The sequence below is a fragment of the Helicoverpa armigera genome, chromosome 17, assembly GCF_030705265.1.
Source record: "Helicoverpa armigera isolate CAAS_96S chromosome 17, ASM3070526v1, whole genome shotgun sequence".
NCBI classification, from domain to species: Eukaryota; Metazoa; Arthropoda; class Insecta; order Lepidoptera; family Noctuidae; genus Helicoverpa; species Helicoverpa armigera.
In genome coordinates this window covers 9,252,711-9,269,361 of record NC_087136.1, presented here as the reverse complement: position 1 = coordinate 9,269,361, position 16,651 = coordinate 9,252,711, and the positions used below count along the sequence as shown (strand labels likewise).

At 35.8% G+C, this 16,651-nt stretch overlaps 2 protein-coding genes and 2 long non-coding RNA genes across 4 annotated transcripts in view; 1 reads left to right on the top strand and 3 right to left on the bottom strand.

Annotated features, from left to right (window-relative positions):
* Positions 1 to 283: 283 nt before the first annotated feature.
* LOC135118037 (uncharacterized) lies at positions 284 to 2,118 on the bottom strand. Its single transcript, XR_010277327.1, has 2 exons — positions 1,205 to 2,118; positions 284 to 619 (listed from the first exon to the last, which is right to left on the bottom strand). It is a non-coding gene; the product is annotated as an uncharacterized LOC135118037 (long non-coding RNA).
* A 958-nt stretch (positions 2,119 to 3,076) lies between these two features.
* LOC135118036 (uncharacterized) lies at positions 3,077 to 4,324 on the bottom strand. The gene is made up of 2 exons (XR_010277326.1): positions 4,196 to 4,324; positions 3,077 to 3,610 (listed from the first exon to the last, which is right to left on the bottom strand). It is a non-coding gene; the product is annotated as an uncharacterized LOC135118036 (long non-coding RNA).
* Positions 4,325 to 5,666: 1,342 nt separating this feature from the next.
* On the top strand, positions 5,667 to 9,074 carry LOC110384294 (survival motor neuron protein). Its single transcript, XM_064038740.1, has 7 exons — positions 5,667 to 5,849; positions 5,929 to 6,070; positions 6,484 to 6,702; positions 7,172 to 7,351; positions 7,925 to 8,049; positions 8,414 to 8,571; positions 8,987 to 9,074. The coding sequence occupies exons 1-7, from the start codon at positions 5,808 to 5,810 to the stop codon at positions 9,009 to 9,011; spliced, it is 891 nt and encodes a 296-aa protein (XP_063894810.1). The 5' UTR covers positions 5,667 to 5,807; the 3' UTR covers positions 9,012 to 9,074.
* Positions 9,075 to 10,468: 1,394 nt separating this feature from the next.
* Positions 10,469 to 16,651, bottom strand: part of LOC110384222 (uncharacterized) — a 38,641-nt gene continuing 32,458 nt past the window's right edge. Inside the window, exons 2-4 of the mRNA XM_064038739.1 lie at positions 12,097 to 12,182; positions 11,360 to 11,696; positions 10,469 to 11,026 (exon numbers count right to left, since the gene is read on the bottom strand). Of these exons, the coding sequence (XP_063894809.1) occupies positions 10,921 to 11,026; positions 11,360 to 11,696; positions 12,097 to 12,182 (529 nt within the window). The 3' untranslated portion in view covers positions 10,469 to 10,920. The remainder of the gene's footprint in view (positions 11,027 to 11,359; positions 11,697 to 12,096; positions 12,183 to 16,651) is intronic.

Here is a 16,651-nt window from a genome sequence, read left to right as displayed (position 1 = left end):
ATGCCTTCGGTCAGTTATGTCTTCCAAAATACTAAGAATCGGTAAGTGGTATGTTAAGACGGAATATAGCGCTTAAAAAGATCTTTCGATTGACATATGGTTCATACCTAGAGATGGGACATTATTCCCTAACATAGTAAAACCTATCGATAATACGCCTTATTTGGGCTATATCTTCTAAAATACTAAGAATTGATAAGTGGTATGTTGAGACAAAATGTTGCACTTGTAACGTTTTGGTTTAGTGGTAGGTAGTCTAATAGGTAGAAAAATAAAAAGGAATTTAGTAAATTAGTATATAAGTATATTCTACAAAAAGATCGGCAGAGCCGGGAGTGGGTTTAGAATAATCGAGCTCGCGTTAAGTTCTGGCCCGCTATAGAACACTACTACCCTGTATAGTCAGGCAGCTCGGCAGCGGTCAGGCGGGGTAGGTGTGCAGCGCGCTAGTAGATGCCGGACGCGCAGGTAGATGCAGGACACGTAGATAGGCGCGGCACGTAGGTAGACACAGGCACGTAGGTAGACACAGGCACGTAGGTAGACAGGCGCGTAGGTAGGTGCACTTAGGGTAGGTGCACTACGGTAGGTGCACTGGAGGTAGTCAGGTACTTGAACCCTGGAATGTCCGTTATGTTCCGTCTTAGTTACGGTCCGGTTATATTCCAGCCACGACTGCAACATCCCGATTTCCACTTACTCACTACCTAACTAGATGGAAAGCAGTGATCAAGCACTAAATAGCATCGAGATGAGGCAGCCTAGGCAGCGTGACAAATCATAATTACAGCTAACAAAATGTAATTTGAATGCAAGTGATGAGGGTGAAAATATTTGCATGATTTAAAAAGCAAAGCACTATTTTAAATGAAGTTAATGAAATTAATAAATAGGTAGTCACTATAAGAAATTATTTGAAAAGAAGAATATGGAAAAATAATTGTAGGGCGTGGCCCTCATGACACGGTCAAAGTGCACCGGTCATGTAAGGTCAAATACCACATGATATTTTTTTAAAAGCGTTATGGAAATAAGTACATAGGCCATAGGTAATATTCCATAAGAACAGCAACAAAGGCGTGATCGTAGCATGATATAACATAATGAATGCACAATGAAATTAGCAAGTCATTCTACGACACGTCACGTACTCACGTATAACTTTTCTAGATGCACATAATAAGCAATATTTTGCAACACTCACCCGATCTGGGGTATACACTGACTTTAAAAGTTATTTTAAAAGCACAATAGTTTATTAAAGATTAAATTATTTGCAATAAAATCGCGAGTTAAAAATGTACATAGACCAGTAGTAGTAGTAGACTGTATCGGCTCGCGGCGTCGTGCTAGTGACCGTCTCGCGATTGACCGCCGGCTCTGCTCGCGTCGCCTCATAGGAGGGATAGTTCGCCGAACCGGTTTCCGTCACCCGTCAACGGCTCACGGCTCGCGGCGCGCGGCCGAGATATAGCAAGTCTAGTATTTTTAAATATTCAAAATATAACGTACAACGTTACAGTACCCCCCTTTTTAGCGTAGGATTTTTCCTAGGAAAAATCCGCTGCTTTCGCTCCTGCTAACAACTGATCTGAGTTTCTCTTTCATTCGTCTTCATTCATAATGTAATCATCCCTCACCTTTCATTTTTCCTTACATTAAATAGCCGACATCACACTAGACATCTGTGCGTGAGCGTCCTTTCGACCTGAGTATTCTGCCTATAGTGCACAGAACACTCACCCAGTTCAGTCATGGCTGGAAGAGGATAAGGCTGAAATCGAGGGATTACTAACTACACATAACTATTAATTGACAGATTGAGTATTAGAAAGGATAAATACATAAGTTATATTTGTGATTTTAAGGCTTACTTATAGAGTAATCAACCGCTCTTGCAAAGGCTTATTTAAGGAGTTGCACCGCTCCGAAGAATACCAAAGGTGTAGGGCCTTTAGCATACAGAAGGGATCTATGGGGTAGAACCACGATCAAGTTCCGTTTATAACCATCGGTGTAGGGCCGATAGTCATAATACATTTAATATGGTAGTAATATGATGTATGGGGTAGACCACCATCATATACACCATTGGGGTAGACCAATAGGTGAAAAATAGAAAAGCAATAGTTATGGGTATTAGTAGTAAGTGGGTATAGTTTACATTATTTAGTTTAGTTTTTAGTTTATAATATTATGTATTTGTTTAAGTTACATTAGAGCATTTAGTTTTAGTTGATTTATTCAAATTTGTTATATAATTTTAATTACAGTTATAGAATTTAAGTTGAACTAAGAATTTATTCTTTGTAGTTTATTAGTTTATATTACTAAGTTTAGTTTTTATTATTTAGTTTAGTTTATATTATGTATTAGTGCATTTAGTTTAAGGTGATTTTTTTTTTAAATTTGTTTAAAATAAAATATATTTAGCTATAATCAACGAAGTTTAATTATTAACAATTTGATTTACTTTACCTAGTCGTAGTAACATTCTTATAAAATTAGTCTAAGTTATACTTTATAGTTAATTAATTTAATAGTTTAAAAAACTTTATGTACCATTTTATTAACGTATAAATTGTGACTGTCTTGTGGGGTTCTATTAGAAGTAAATTTAGGTTTAGTGTAGTAATTATAGTGTTTAGAATAGTTACGATTAAAATTATAAGTTTGTTATTTGTACTTTATGAGGTACATAATTTAACTATGTTTCCGAAGTTCGCTAACCGTATCTCCCCCAGTACCATCACGAACAGTAACTTCATACTCTAGCTCAGCTTTTTGTAGCGATAGAAACTGAATAGGGTAAGACATTATAGAAAATTAAAACCGCAGTTAGGAGTGTGTTGCAAAATAAGGACAAAAATAATAAAGACAAAACAATTCAGATGCAAAATCAGCACGTTTGTTGTCAGTCTAACCATATGTGAAAATATATTTAAGGTATGTTAACTTTGAATTTAAATGTGAAGAAAAAAATAAAAATTGGGGGTAGAAAAATATTGACGGAAGGTCAAGAAAAAAAAAATGGACGGTTGAATTTAAATATTAGAGAAAAAAAATAATTATTAAAAAGATGTGGGTAGATTCACATTTGGTAGGCTGTGATTAAATTCAACACAACTGACAGACAACCAACACCAGGACAACTACAAAATGCTTAGCAAACAAGAACTAAACACGGCTCGATATATTCTACCTTTATTGGGCGCCACTGTAACGTTTTGGTTTAGTGGTAGGTAGTCTAATAGGTAGAAAAATAAAAAGGAATTTAGTAAATTAGTATATAAGTATATTCTACAAAAAGATCGGCAGAGCCGGGAGTGGGTTTAGAATAATCGAGCTCGCGTTAAGTTCTGGCCCGCTATAGAACACTACTACCCTGTATAGTCAGGCAGCTCGGCAGCGGTCAGGCGGGGTAGGTGTGCAGCGCGCTAGTAGATGCCGGACGCGCAGGTAGATGCAGGACACGTAGATAGGCGCGGCACGTAGGTAGACACAGGCACGTAGGTAGACACAGGCACGTAGGTAGACAGGCGCGTAGGTAGGTGCACTTAGGGTAGGTGCACTACGGTAGGTGCACTGGAGGTAGTCAGGTACTTGAACCCTGGAATGTCCGTTATGTTCCGTCTTAGTTACGGTCCGGTTATATTCCAGCCACGACTGCAACATCCCGATTTCCACTTACTCACTACCTAACTAGATGGAAAGCAGTGATCAAGCACTAAATAGCATCGAGATGAGGCAGCCTAGGCAGCGTGACAAATCATAATTACAGCTAACAAAATGTAATCTGAATGCAAGTGATGAGGGTGAAAATATTTGCATGATTTAAAAAGCAAAGCACTATTTTAAATGAAGTTAATGAAATTAATAAATAGGTAGTCACTATAAGAAATTATTTGAAAAGAAGAATATGGAAAAATAATTGTAGGGCGTGGCCCTCATGACACGGTCAAAGTGCACCGGTCATGTAAGGTCAAATACCACATGATATTTTTTTAAAAGCGTTATGGAAATAAGTACATAGGCCATAGGTAATATTCCATAAGAACAGCAACAAAGGCGTGATCGTAGCATGATATAACATAATGAATGCACAATGAAATTAGCAAGTCATTCTACGACACGTCACGTACTCACGTATAACTTTTCTAGATGCACATAATAAGCAATATTTTGCAACACTCACCCGATCTGGGGTATACACTGACTTTAAAAGTTATTTTAAAAGCACAATAGTTTATTAAAGATTAAATTATTTGCAATAAAATCGCGAGTTAAAAATGTACATAGACCAGTAGTAGTAGTAGACTGTATCGGCTCGCGGCGTCGTGCTAGTGACCGTCTCGCGATTGACCGCCGGCTCTGCTCGCGTCGCCTCATAGGAGGGATAGTTCGCCGAACCGGTTTCCGTCACCCGTCAACGGCTCACGGCTCGCGGCGCGCGGCCGAGATATAGCAAGTCTAGTATTTTTAAATATTCAAAATATAACGTACAACGTTACACACTTAAAAAGACCTTTTGATTGAGATATAGTCCATTAATAGATGTGGGATATTATTCCTTAACATAATATAAACTATCAATAATACGTCTTAGTCAGGCTACTTTTTCTAAAATAGTAATTAAAATTGGTAAGTAGTATGCCAATTTAATATACTTAAATAATGCACGTGAATATTTAAGTCAGAAATTGACAAAAAGAATAAACTTCTGCCAATTGTAATATTTTTTTCTCATTTTCTTGTCGAACTGACTATTTGACTCACTACATTTGTCGGACAAGTCGATATTTGCAATAAGAATAGTATTATCTATCATTGTTGTATTTGTCCGACATATATGTGTGGGGAGACCCACTGACGTCATATCGACATGTTTCATGTGGTGGACACTCCAAACGCAGCATGATCTTTATCGGACAAGTTGACCACAATTTTCTAGTTAACTTTATTAAACAAACCTCAAAAAATGAAACGTGTATGTACGAAGAGTCGTAGTGACGTCATACCGACATTTTCAGGATGGTGGACACTCCAAACGCAGCACGATCTTTATCGGACAAGTTGACCACCATTCTCTAGTTAACTTTATTAAACGAATCTCAAAAAATGAAACGTGTATGTACGAAGAGCCATAGTGACGTCATATCGACAATTTCAGGAGTCAAGCATTAAAAAACGCAGCGGCACCAAAATTTGCGCATTCGAAAAGTTTGTCGGACTCATCGTAAGGAAGGCACTCACAAAGTCTTAAATGTATATGTATCAAAAAAAAATTTGTTCGCCGGCCTGGGGACTAATTTTTAATGTAGGCTCTGAGCTGTGAAACGTAGTCTTGTCTGTTTTCCCGACAAAACGATCTTATTAAACTAATTCTGCTCCTCTACGCTAAGCGGAGAGAGAGGTTCTAGCCTATTTTCCCGATATTTTAAACAATTCCACATCTCTCCCTAGACGTTGTTTTTTTAAGCAAACCGGAAGCGGTCAGCGGCCAATCATGTCACGGCTCTTCTCAGCTCCTGTTATGCTCCACCTTAGTGGAACCGCAGACTAATGGCATACCCAGACATACAGTGTGACTCCTCATCAGGGACTAGAACGAGAGTATCGTCTTTAAAACTTGAGTCGTCCATAGATTTTACGTCAAACTTGAAAGAATTGTCACATTACTGTCAGATAAAAACAAAATTGGAAATTCGCTTTGGAAGCGTTAATAAAATTGTTTGAATAAAATTTAAAGTGTTCAAAACATACTTCACAACAAAAAAATCAAGGAAACAGCGTCACATAAGCTTGCGATGTCCCAAAGTGAACTCCTTTACATGAAAGGGATGAACATTGTAAGTGAAATCATAATCAACAATACCGTCATTAAAATTTTTAAGTGTTGAAATATTTTAAATTATTGTTCTGTTGCAGTCGGAATCTGAGGGCGATGATGATGATCAGTGGGATGACAAGAAACTGAATGATGCGTACGACAAGGCCGTGCGGATCGCTAACGTAGAGGTGGCGAAGCGAGTGGCTATGTCGACAAACACTGGAAGTTCTACAGTTGAACGTAGGTTACATTGACTTCTTGTCCATTAAGTTATCTATATATAAGTTCATTAGCCAATCCAAATAGTGCTGTGCACGGAAAATAGGTCTTACCTCGTTAATAATTATGTTAACAATACCTGCCTCACAAAAAAGAAGTGTCGACTGAACACATTCTATTCTGTTAATTAGTAGCTCAGTAATTTGTGTTCATGGTTCTTCATGGGCCAGGTATTTCTAAGACAACCCACAGACCAGTTGTTGGTCAGGAGCTTGCTCAAGAACCATTTCTAACCCCGGGACTAAAAACCGTATGGCTAAGGTTTCAATAATGATTCTCTATTCAACCTTTGTAGTACAAATACCCCTCAATCCAATGACCCTTTTACTAATAAATAATTTTATTCTATTTATTTATAATATTAAATTCCACAGCCCCATTTTTCTCTAAAAAAGAGAAGTTATCAGCAAAGTCGTCTAAGAAAAAAGTTCCGATCCCGATTGTGCCCAACAATACCACGGATGAAAGGCCTAAGGAAGTCAGGTGGAAACCTGGTATGCCCTGCCGCTTGATTTACGTAGAAGACGGCTTGGAGTATGAAGCGGTTGTACTTAGATTTATTGAAAATGACGAGTGCGTCGTCAAGTATTTAGGTAACATATTATGTTTTCTTTTTTTCATAGTTATAGCTACAGTCCATTTGAAAAGGCAGTAACTAATGATAAACTATCTTGATAAGACTTCATTCAAAAAATCTATTTTAAATAAATAAAGTACCAGGAAAATACAATGCTAACATGACTAGATCAATTGAATAATTATTCTTAGCAGTAGTTTATTTGTTCTAAATGTGTTTGTGTAAAAAGTCCTATCAATGTTTACCTTTAGCTAAGTGCAGACACTAATAGAGTACATGTAGAATGATTTCTTTTCAATGTCAGTTGTGTTTGACTCCTGTGTTATAAATAAACTAATTGTTCAGACATTTTGATTCTACATCATATCATTTGATTGACATGCTGTATATTAAATTATGCTCCTTACTAATTTGGAATTACATTTAAAATTGTTATTTTTTTCTTATAACTTTTGTTCTTATTTTCTTTACCTTTTACCTTACAGGCTATGATAATCAAGAGATAGTGCCTCTAGAATCATTGAAACCGTCCCTCGGCAAAGAGGCTAGAACGCGCCAGATTAGAGAAGCAAGGAGAGCACAGAATGAAGACAGTTACGGTAGTCTGTCACCTAACATCGAGGGTGTGGATTGCAGTGACAGGGTTGCAAGTCCTGATAGCATAGGTATGAAGTATTTTCAGTTGTATGGGTCATACTGTGGGTGCTCCCACTGTTACCTTCTGTGATGCCTAATGTGCCCTAACTCTACTTGCCGCCACTGAAAATGCCATGTGCGTGGCAAAACTGAGCCTCTAAAATTTAGTTTGATTGCCATAGACTCACCAAGAAGAAGAAAGTTATTCACACGAATTACATTAAGTAATTCATATTCATATTCATTTATTTGCATTTCATAATGTTTGACAGGGTCCATAATTGTACTGTAGCTTTAAGCCACAAGGCTGACACACAACAGGAGGTCACAGCAACATAGTTTAAAAATAACATACCCAGTACAGTTGTGAAAAGGATTACATTTTTAGTATGTAATTACCACCTTATTATTAAGTTAATGCTGTATAATGTGCAGAAAACTTATCCTTTTACTCAATTTATCCTTTTTTAGTATAATTTTAAAACAATATTATTTGTATTTGACTCAATATTAAACAGCAATCTCGTAACACACCTATTCCACATTTTCGATGTATCCCATTTTCTTACGTCATTGATAAATTATTACAACTATAATTTCAGATAGATCATCACAGAAAAAGAAAAGACCTTCGAAAAAGAAGAAGAATCAACCTAGGAACTTGAACATCAATGGCTTTGATCTGCCAGAGATACCACCTATGCCTAATCTGTCTATGCTAAGACATGTAAGTAAACCTTGTATATTTTACCGCAAGCTTCTGCCAGCAGTTTCACCTAGATCACGTGTGTACTACTTTGTGTGTCAACTGTCAGGATAAAAAATACCTAACACTGGAATAATTTTTCAAAAGAGTCTGGTAGTGCCTAAGATTCGAGATCGGTTCCTCAGATCAAACAAACACTATAGTTTTATAATACATTATTATATTATAATACATTATTTTATTAGAGATAATCATGGTCCATTAGATTAAGTTGCAAATCACTGCTGTGCTGCATACATTTCTTTTACTGTCTTGATGTATTTTTCATGTAGTTTTTGCATCTTGTGTAATATTGTATCTATAATTTACCTTTTCTTCCAACCAGCTACAGCAACTAGGCTCAACAGAGATGCCTATGCCGCCTCCGCCGATGGCATTCTCGTCGGTCGACAGAACAGACTCGGAGGAACAAGCTATATCGTCTATGCTTCTCAGCTGGTACATGAGCGGATATTACACAGGGCTATATCAGGGATTAAAAAGGTGAGTTTATGGTCTTTGAACTTTTTTGCTAGAAGAAATATGTTACACTTTTTGGTTTCGTTTGTTTTTCTTGAGCTTGAGCTTGAGCTTCAGATAAAAACATCTGTAAACGTTAGGAAAAAAAGGTAAAATAGAAAAAACAGTGTTGAAATGAAAATTACGGAAAAAAAATAAAAACAATTCTAGCTCCTAAACTACAAAAAATCGCTGAACATACAGGGGGTGATTCGGATACCCCATAGCATAGAGCTTCTATTTTTTTCTTTTGGACGCCTATGGATGGGCCACCCTGTATAAACTAATATTTAATTAAGATTATGTAGTAAAGCCATGGATTGGAGTACCTAAATATGAAACTGCTTTTTATAGGGTCATGATTGGGTCGTATGCTGAAATCTTTTTTCTTTAATTTCAGAGCAAAGGAAGGACGCAGAAACTAGGCTAAAAATAAATAGTGTGTTTTATGAATGAATTATGCAATAAAAGAAGTTTTCTTTTTTAAATATTTTTTTTATTTTTTAGTCTCACATAAAAATGAACTACAGTAAAAATAGAAAATGTTATCAGCTTTAAGAAAATAATAATAAATAAATTTATGCCTCCTGATTTCTGTGTAAAAACACTATGTACAAATATACATTTTGACACTATTATTATTTTGGATGTTTTTTTTTTTTTTTCTTTTTACTTTCAGTTCTATGATCAGATTGGTGGGTTTAATTTTAACACTAAAATCTTTATTTCTCAAACACACTCAATAAATATATTTAGTGCTAAACTTGGTCCAATTTATACGTATCTTAATTATTGCCTGTCAAAAAATATGTAAAAAGAAAAATAAATTATAAAAATAACAATTACAAAAATACGAATATTCTAGAAATTTTACACGTAGAATTATTTCGAAACAGTATACACAAGTACACTTTGAATAATGTAAAAATGGCGAAGTTTTTAATCTCAGCGTAATTTATTGCCTTTGTCAGGCCTTACACGAAACGATAAAAAATATCGTGAACTTGTAATTCAAACTATCGTTATTTTGTTTTGCATCCATCCACATCTTATTTTTAATAAAGAAAATTTCATATTGGTCCAGTTTATCCTCCAAGACTAATTAATTTGGCCGAGTAATTTACTGTCTGTAGTAATAATATCCATTACTCGCATAAATCGAATAGACTGACGAATCGACTCGAATAATCGATTACAACTCAAAATTGTGGCAAGAGTCTTGAAGATTCTTAAAAAGAACTAATTAAAATAAAAACATGGCAATTTTAAAACATAAACTAGAGAAACAATATTTACACGACATTTACCACAATATACAAAAAAGAACAATGTTTATAAGGCTTATTATGGCCTCGAGCTAAGGCTGAAAGTTCTTGATTATTTCGCTTTAAGATATTTAGATGGAATTTGACTCAATAATGTACTTTTATAACACCTATGTATCACTAATGATCGCTTTAAATATTTGAACTATAAAAATATATTTTTAGGTTTACTTTGACTGGGATTTTTGTATTGCTATCTATATGCTTGTATGAATTGTATGTTTTCATCATTTTTCACGGCTACATACAAGTAAGAAATACATAGAAGATATAACATCTAAATATCTCAAAACGGACCTCAAAAAATTATAAATTAATTCATAAAACTTCCATACTCATTACTCAGACGCTCACACAATTTCCCGCCACTGGGACACTCATACATTCGTATCAAAAGACTCAAAACATACATCAACGATCAACTTATATGTATGTTCAAAGGTCAATTTCGAAAGTCACAGACTAAATTGGCAAGTCGTATAAGTCGACATTCGCATAGTTTAAGTTACATGAAAAGTCGTTATTTTACTAGGCAGATAAATTATTGTGGATCAAGCATTAATTTTGTAACAATGATCATCATTCATTTCTATTTATTTTGATGAAGTTTAAAGAGATGAAGACAGTTAAGGATATATTTCTCCACTATTGACTTTAAAATTATATGAAACCACATTCTTTCAGGTTAGCCAATGCCTAGCAAAAAACGCTTTTGAAAGTTAACATGTTATAAAAACTATATCATATTGCATAACAGTCACATTGAACTTGCATTTAATGTTTTCGAATAAAGTAAGGCGCTTCGAATAAAGTGAAGCGCTTCTCATAAACTCTTCGAATAAACTGAAGAGCTCCGAATGAACTCTTTGAATGAAGAGATTCACTTCGCAAAATTCTCCTCGAATAAACTGAGGCGCTTCGTATAACCTCTTCGAATAATGTAAGGCGCCTCGAATAATGTAAGGCGCTTCGAACAAACTGAGGCGCTTCGCATAAGACACGTCGCGGCTCATACGAGTGTGCTGAGCTCGTGCGTGTCATGGCTCAGGTCGATGGTAGCTGCTGGGACTCCCGGCGTCGCAGCACCTTCTCCTGGTGGCGTGCTTGTTGGAGGTCTGGAAGATGAAAAATAGGTGAGTATTTAGTCAAGTGATGGATGGAAAGGTTTGGGAATTTGAACTGCGGTTATATATTTAGAATTTGTTACGTTTAGTTTGGAATTGGATTTTATTAAATTGACAATTTTATTGAACTCTCAATTACTTGCTTTAAATACAATTGAATAGATTATTTTTTTGCAAATTTAATTATCTGGAGTGTTTTGCTTTCTATGAACATCTCCCTTTTTATAATAGCTAAGCAAAACAAGAAGAAAAGTGCAATGGAACAATCTTAGCAGTAAACTGGCATGCTCTAGTAATTAAAAAGTAATAGAACAACAAACTCACCTTATAATATAAGGACCTCCTTGTTGCAACAACGTGATAGGATGCGTATACGCACCGCCGGCAGTCATGCTATGAAAGCTCAGATTCCCCATTCCTGTATTATTCAGATGCCCATTGCCAATTATAACTCCATTGGACGTATTTAAATTAGGCGACGTTGTCGTAGTATTAAGTTCTTGGGTTCGAAAGGCCTTAACTAAGTTCGTTTTTTCTTTTTGCCATACGAAGACGTTGTGTACCATCGCGCAGCCGCAAAAGATTATGCCAACGCCAATGAACACTGAGGTTACGATGGCTGGCGTTGAGTGGAACTGGATGAAGGTGTAGAGTATTATTCCTGGAAATGAGAAGGTGGAATTAGTGATGTATTTAAGTGAACTAATTTCGATTAAGACGTATTTACGTTTTAAGATATAGGTAATGATTAATGAAGTTTATGAGGAAACGATGTATCTTCGAAATATTGATCACTTCAACGCAGTTTTTTTCGATATGTTAGATTCTCAACGGGTGAAGTAGGTACACTAATTTTGAGATTTAAGTTATCTTCGGAAGAATATTAAATTTTAAATATCTAAGTAACCAAGCGATGTTTTGTAAAATACAGACTGGAAATGGATCCATTAGATATCACTTAATAAGTTCCCACAAGCTTATCCTCCCTAACCCTTATAAAACCGTGAGAACAACTAGAGTAGTCCCAAGTGATTAAAAAGAACGTAATAAACAGTACGAACCTGTTAAAAATACCGGTATGGATATAAAGAAACCTCCGACGGCGCATACTCTAGTGATCGCCGACTTCTGCAGGTACTTGTTTGATCTGCAAGGAAAAAAAGAGCTTTATTAAGGATATGTTGAGATTTATAGATTGAGAAGACTTTAAAATTCTTGAGAATGGTTGAAAAGGAGTGACAAACACATGTGAAAGGACCGAGGGCCTAATGAATCTTAAGGTGAACACACCTTCTCACAGAGTTTGTAAGTGTCCAATTTTAAACTAAGGACAATATTTGCTCTTATTTCTGACTACAGATGATTTCTATCGCCTAGCCTTGACACAATTATGTTAAGGTCGGCTTCCAGTTTCACCTGGTGCATCTGACAACTAGTGTTTTACTTGGAAAGACTGCTTATCTCACCTCCTAAACCCAGTTAAAGCCCTCCACTTGGAAAGAGAGCTTTTCAGGCTTTCTACTAAAGTAGCTATTATTTCTATCGTCTTCTACCTATCTATCGAAAGACAAAGAATTTCTTGGAAATTCTAATTTGCACATCCACTTCCACGTGAAAGTGTCACAGATAAACAGTTATTTTTGCATTCAGAATTAGTAAAGTCAATATAATAACAATCAAACCAGTTGACAACATGATGAGACTGCGAGCGCCAATAAATCTGTCTGACCTTAATGCACGGTTCCCACGGATCAAATATACTGCAATATAGACATCTATACAATATGCATATGCAACTTTCAACTTAAGATACCAACAAAATTCGGGGCAGTTTTTATTTCCCAATTTTACATCCAAAACCAGTAAACACAGCGTGCCCCAAATTCTCTCGCAATCGACTCAAAATTGATCTCGTTTGTTTTACACAAGAATTTAATTTTACATATCTGTACCAAAATCCAGAAGCTTCAAGCATTTAATCGAGACGCATGCTTTTAATCGATTGTGTTTTTAAGAACTCGATTTTAATTGAAACTCGTTTGAACAGCCATGTAACGGACACGGCACCTGTTCGTCGAGGGTAACCTTGCAGAATTGTGGTGTCACTTCGATATACGATTCGATTAGTGATGGCATAGCTTTTGAAATTGTTTGGTTTATAATATTTGCTGCATGTCAGTGACACTGGCATATTCTGACGATTATTACGATCATTGATTACAACATCGTAACTGTTATCGAGAGACTATAAACTTGTTTGAATTACTGAATGTTTTATCAAAGTTGGAATAATGTACCTGACTGTTCGCCAAGTGGAATTTATTTATTTATTTATTTATTTATTTATTTAGGGATAAAAAACAGTTACATAATAAAAACTTATCGGATAAATTATATTAAAACTAAGTTAACAATCATGCAACCCATACCATTATCCACAAGTTAACAAAAGAAAAGAAAAAGAAAGTATGAAAACTGATTACACTGACAAAATTAAACAGTAAAAATGAAGTATATAAAAGTACTTAGTAGTTAGTAGAGTTGCGGTTGATTAGCCTATAATTACAATTTCAGACAAAAGTTTAACAGCTTTAATTTTAAACTGATTATGAGCCAGATTAAATATGTCAAGTTGTGTGAAATGCGAGTTATATATGTCCGCAAGACGGCGAAGAGGCACACGCACTCCAGCATTCGTTTTGCAGGACTCCAGATAAAACAGATGAAAGGCGCGCACTCTGCGCCGGATGACAGTTCTGGGTACCGTATAACATAATTTATTGGTTAAATCAGTACAGTCGAATCTATTGTTACACAAACCATGTAGCATCATCACAGACAAAAACATTCGCCTGTGCTGTAGGCTCAAAATATTATATTTTTCTAATAATTGTGTGTATGAAATTTTTGAGTGATAACACCTATAGTTCATAGAACGCAGAAACTTTTTCTGCACCATTTCTAAACCAGAAATATACTTTTCGTACAAAGGATTCCAGATGGGAGAAGCGTATTCTAACTGAGATCTAATTAATGTTTTGTAAAGCAGTAAGAACGTAGAGGGACGCACAAAGTCACGAGAGGATCTCATGACAAAACCGAACATCTGAAATGCTTTATTTATTATTGCATCATGGTGAGCGTCAAAGTGTAGACAGGAATCAAGTATTACACCCAAATCACGTACAGATCGCACAGTCTTAAGGGGTACGTCGTTAATGGAATAAATGTGGTTGATTTTATTTTTGTTCTTAGTGAAGGAAATAGCATGACATTTTGGGAGACTAAGAAAGAGCTTATTAATAGTACAATAAGTGTGCAACCTGTTTAGGTCATCTTGAAGTAGTAAGCAATCTTCTATAGTTTTACAAGGAGAATAGATTTTAATGTCATCTGCGTACATTAGAAAACGAGAGTTGACGAAACATTGTTTAATGTCATTTATAAATAAGTTAAAGAGAAGAGGACCCAAAATGGACCCTTGTGGAACTCCAGACGTAACAGTTACAACCTCAGATTCATAACCATTAACGACGACTTTCTGGGTTCTGTTAAAATATAAGACATAAACCAGCGCAGTAAGTTACCGCGTATACCGTTGAAGGCTATTTTATCCAATAGTATTTTATGATCCACCTTATCGAAAGCCTTCTGAAAGTCTGTGTACACGGCGTCTACTTGAATTCGTTGATCCATGTGTTCAAATAAATCATTAGTGAAAACCATGAGGTTTGTTGTGGTGGAACGACGTTTAACAAATCCATGTTGCTCAAGGATAATATGTTGATGAATATGAGGATATAATGATCCGTGCACCAGTCTCTCGAAAACCTTAGACAAGGTAGAAAGTATTGAGATAGGGCGGTAGTTCTCCACATTACTTTTATCGCCACTTTTGTAGACTGGAGTAATAAAGGCTTTTCCAGACAGCGGGAAAAACACCTTCTCGTAGACATTTATTAAATATTATGTACAGGGTGTGCAGAGGCTTTCATATAGTTTAATGAAGAAACTAGGTGGCAATCCATCGGGCCCAGCTCCTTTGGAAGGATCTAGCGACTTTAAAGACACACTTATGGCATCTTCAGTCAGGTGAATGTCTGATATGCTTGATACATGATCCAAGCACGCAGTAGGTGGCTGCCAAGTATTTGGATTAAAAGAAGAGGGTTCGTAGACGGAACAGAAGTAGGTTGAGAATAAGTTGCAGATATTAGTGGGGTCGTCGGAGGTAATAGTTCTAAAGCACATGTTGGAGGGTAGTTTGGCCTTGCACTTTCTAGCTGATATAAAAGACCAGAAGTACTTAACATTTTTGGGAATGTTGTTTTCAACAGATTCCATATACTTCCGGTAGCATCTAGCACAATGATTGTGGAACAAATTGCGATAGTTGGAGAAGGTTAAATAGTCTGAGAGATTACTATAGATCTTCCATCTGACCCATGCACGTTCTTTTTTCTTTAAAATACGTATCAAAGATGGAGAGAACCATACCGGATAGTTAGCGTTTTTAATGCGAGTTAACGGAACGTGCAGTTTTACAATGCCGTATACTGTTTCATAAAAGGTATTGACAATGGAATGGAATGTCCAGTTAATATTTTATGAGCTTCGTTTGGTTTATCGAGAGATTTTTGATATCAAAAATATCGTCTGTTAAAATTGAACCAAAACAATTTTAACAGACAATATTTTTATGATTTTAGTTCAAGTTATAGTCGATAGGTAAATTCTTTAACGTGTTTTAAAGAGACGATTTTATTGCTAATATGGAGAAACCAGATACCTAAAGTCACTGAGATTTATATTATCTAAGTTCTTATGGAAATTCCTCAATAAGCAATTAAAATTCAGTTTCCTTCGGTGTGAATTGTTGCTACATAAATGTACCTTCAGATTGATTTATTACTTCAGAGATTTCATAACAAAGTGCAACGGTATTATGCAACTTGCACTTATTTGGACATATTCCGTGATTTATTGGGTAAAAGTTGTTCGAGAGAATATCGTTTTAATTACTTCACGTTCTCTGGTTAGGTTTGCGCGGTTTATTTATAACGTAACATGGAGTCTGTTTGGTAGAGATTTACTTCATGATTTTACTAAATAAGTCAAATGTGTTGTAGGTAGTCAAAGCCGATACTTAAAAAAAAATACCGTTCTGATTTATATACTTAATTTTTAAGTACATTTCTATCAGGCCAATGGAAGGAACCACGCTCGTTCTCTATAAAATTTGAGACGAACAAAAATATGAGAAGAAAGATATAGTGCGAAATATTTTGGAAATCCTTGGGCCTCCCAAAAAGGCATAATTTTATGAAAATAAAAGAAAATTCCCCTCATTCCGTCTTTACGTAACCATTTAAAAACTGTAAGTAGCAGCAATCATATCATAATAAGCACGTGCCACCATAAACAACTTGATGGTTAATAACAACTATTTCCAATGACAGATGTGGTGCAACGGTTTCCCGCCAACGGTGCGCCACGCTCCACTGACTCTATGGTAGGTCGGGGTGCAGGAACGCGAATTGCGTGACAACCACAATTGTCGATACTGGCTGGTATCGATAAGTTTAGGGGAGATTGGGGAATATCGAATAAGGTTTT

What these genes read in the sequence shown, in the direction of transcription:
- LOC110384294 (XM_064038740.1), top strand. Translation starts at nt 5,808, where the DNA reads ATGTCCCAAAGTGAACTCCTTTACATGAAAGGGATGAACATT. An exon ending in ATCTGTCTATGCTAAGACAT is followed by an intron (nt 8,050 to 8,413) that starts GTAAGTAAACCT and finishes TCTTCCAACCAG; the next exon opens with CTACAGCAACTAGGCTCAAC. An exon ending in CTATATCAGGGATTAAAAAG is followed by an intron (nt 8,572 to 8,986) that starts GTGAGTTTATGG and finishes CTTTAATTTCAG; the next exon opens with AGCAAAGGAAGGACGCAGAA.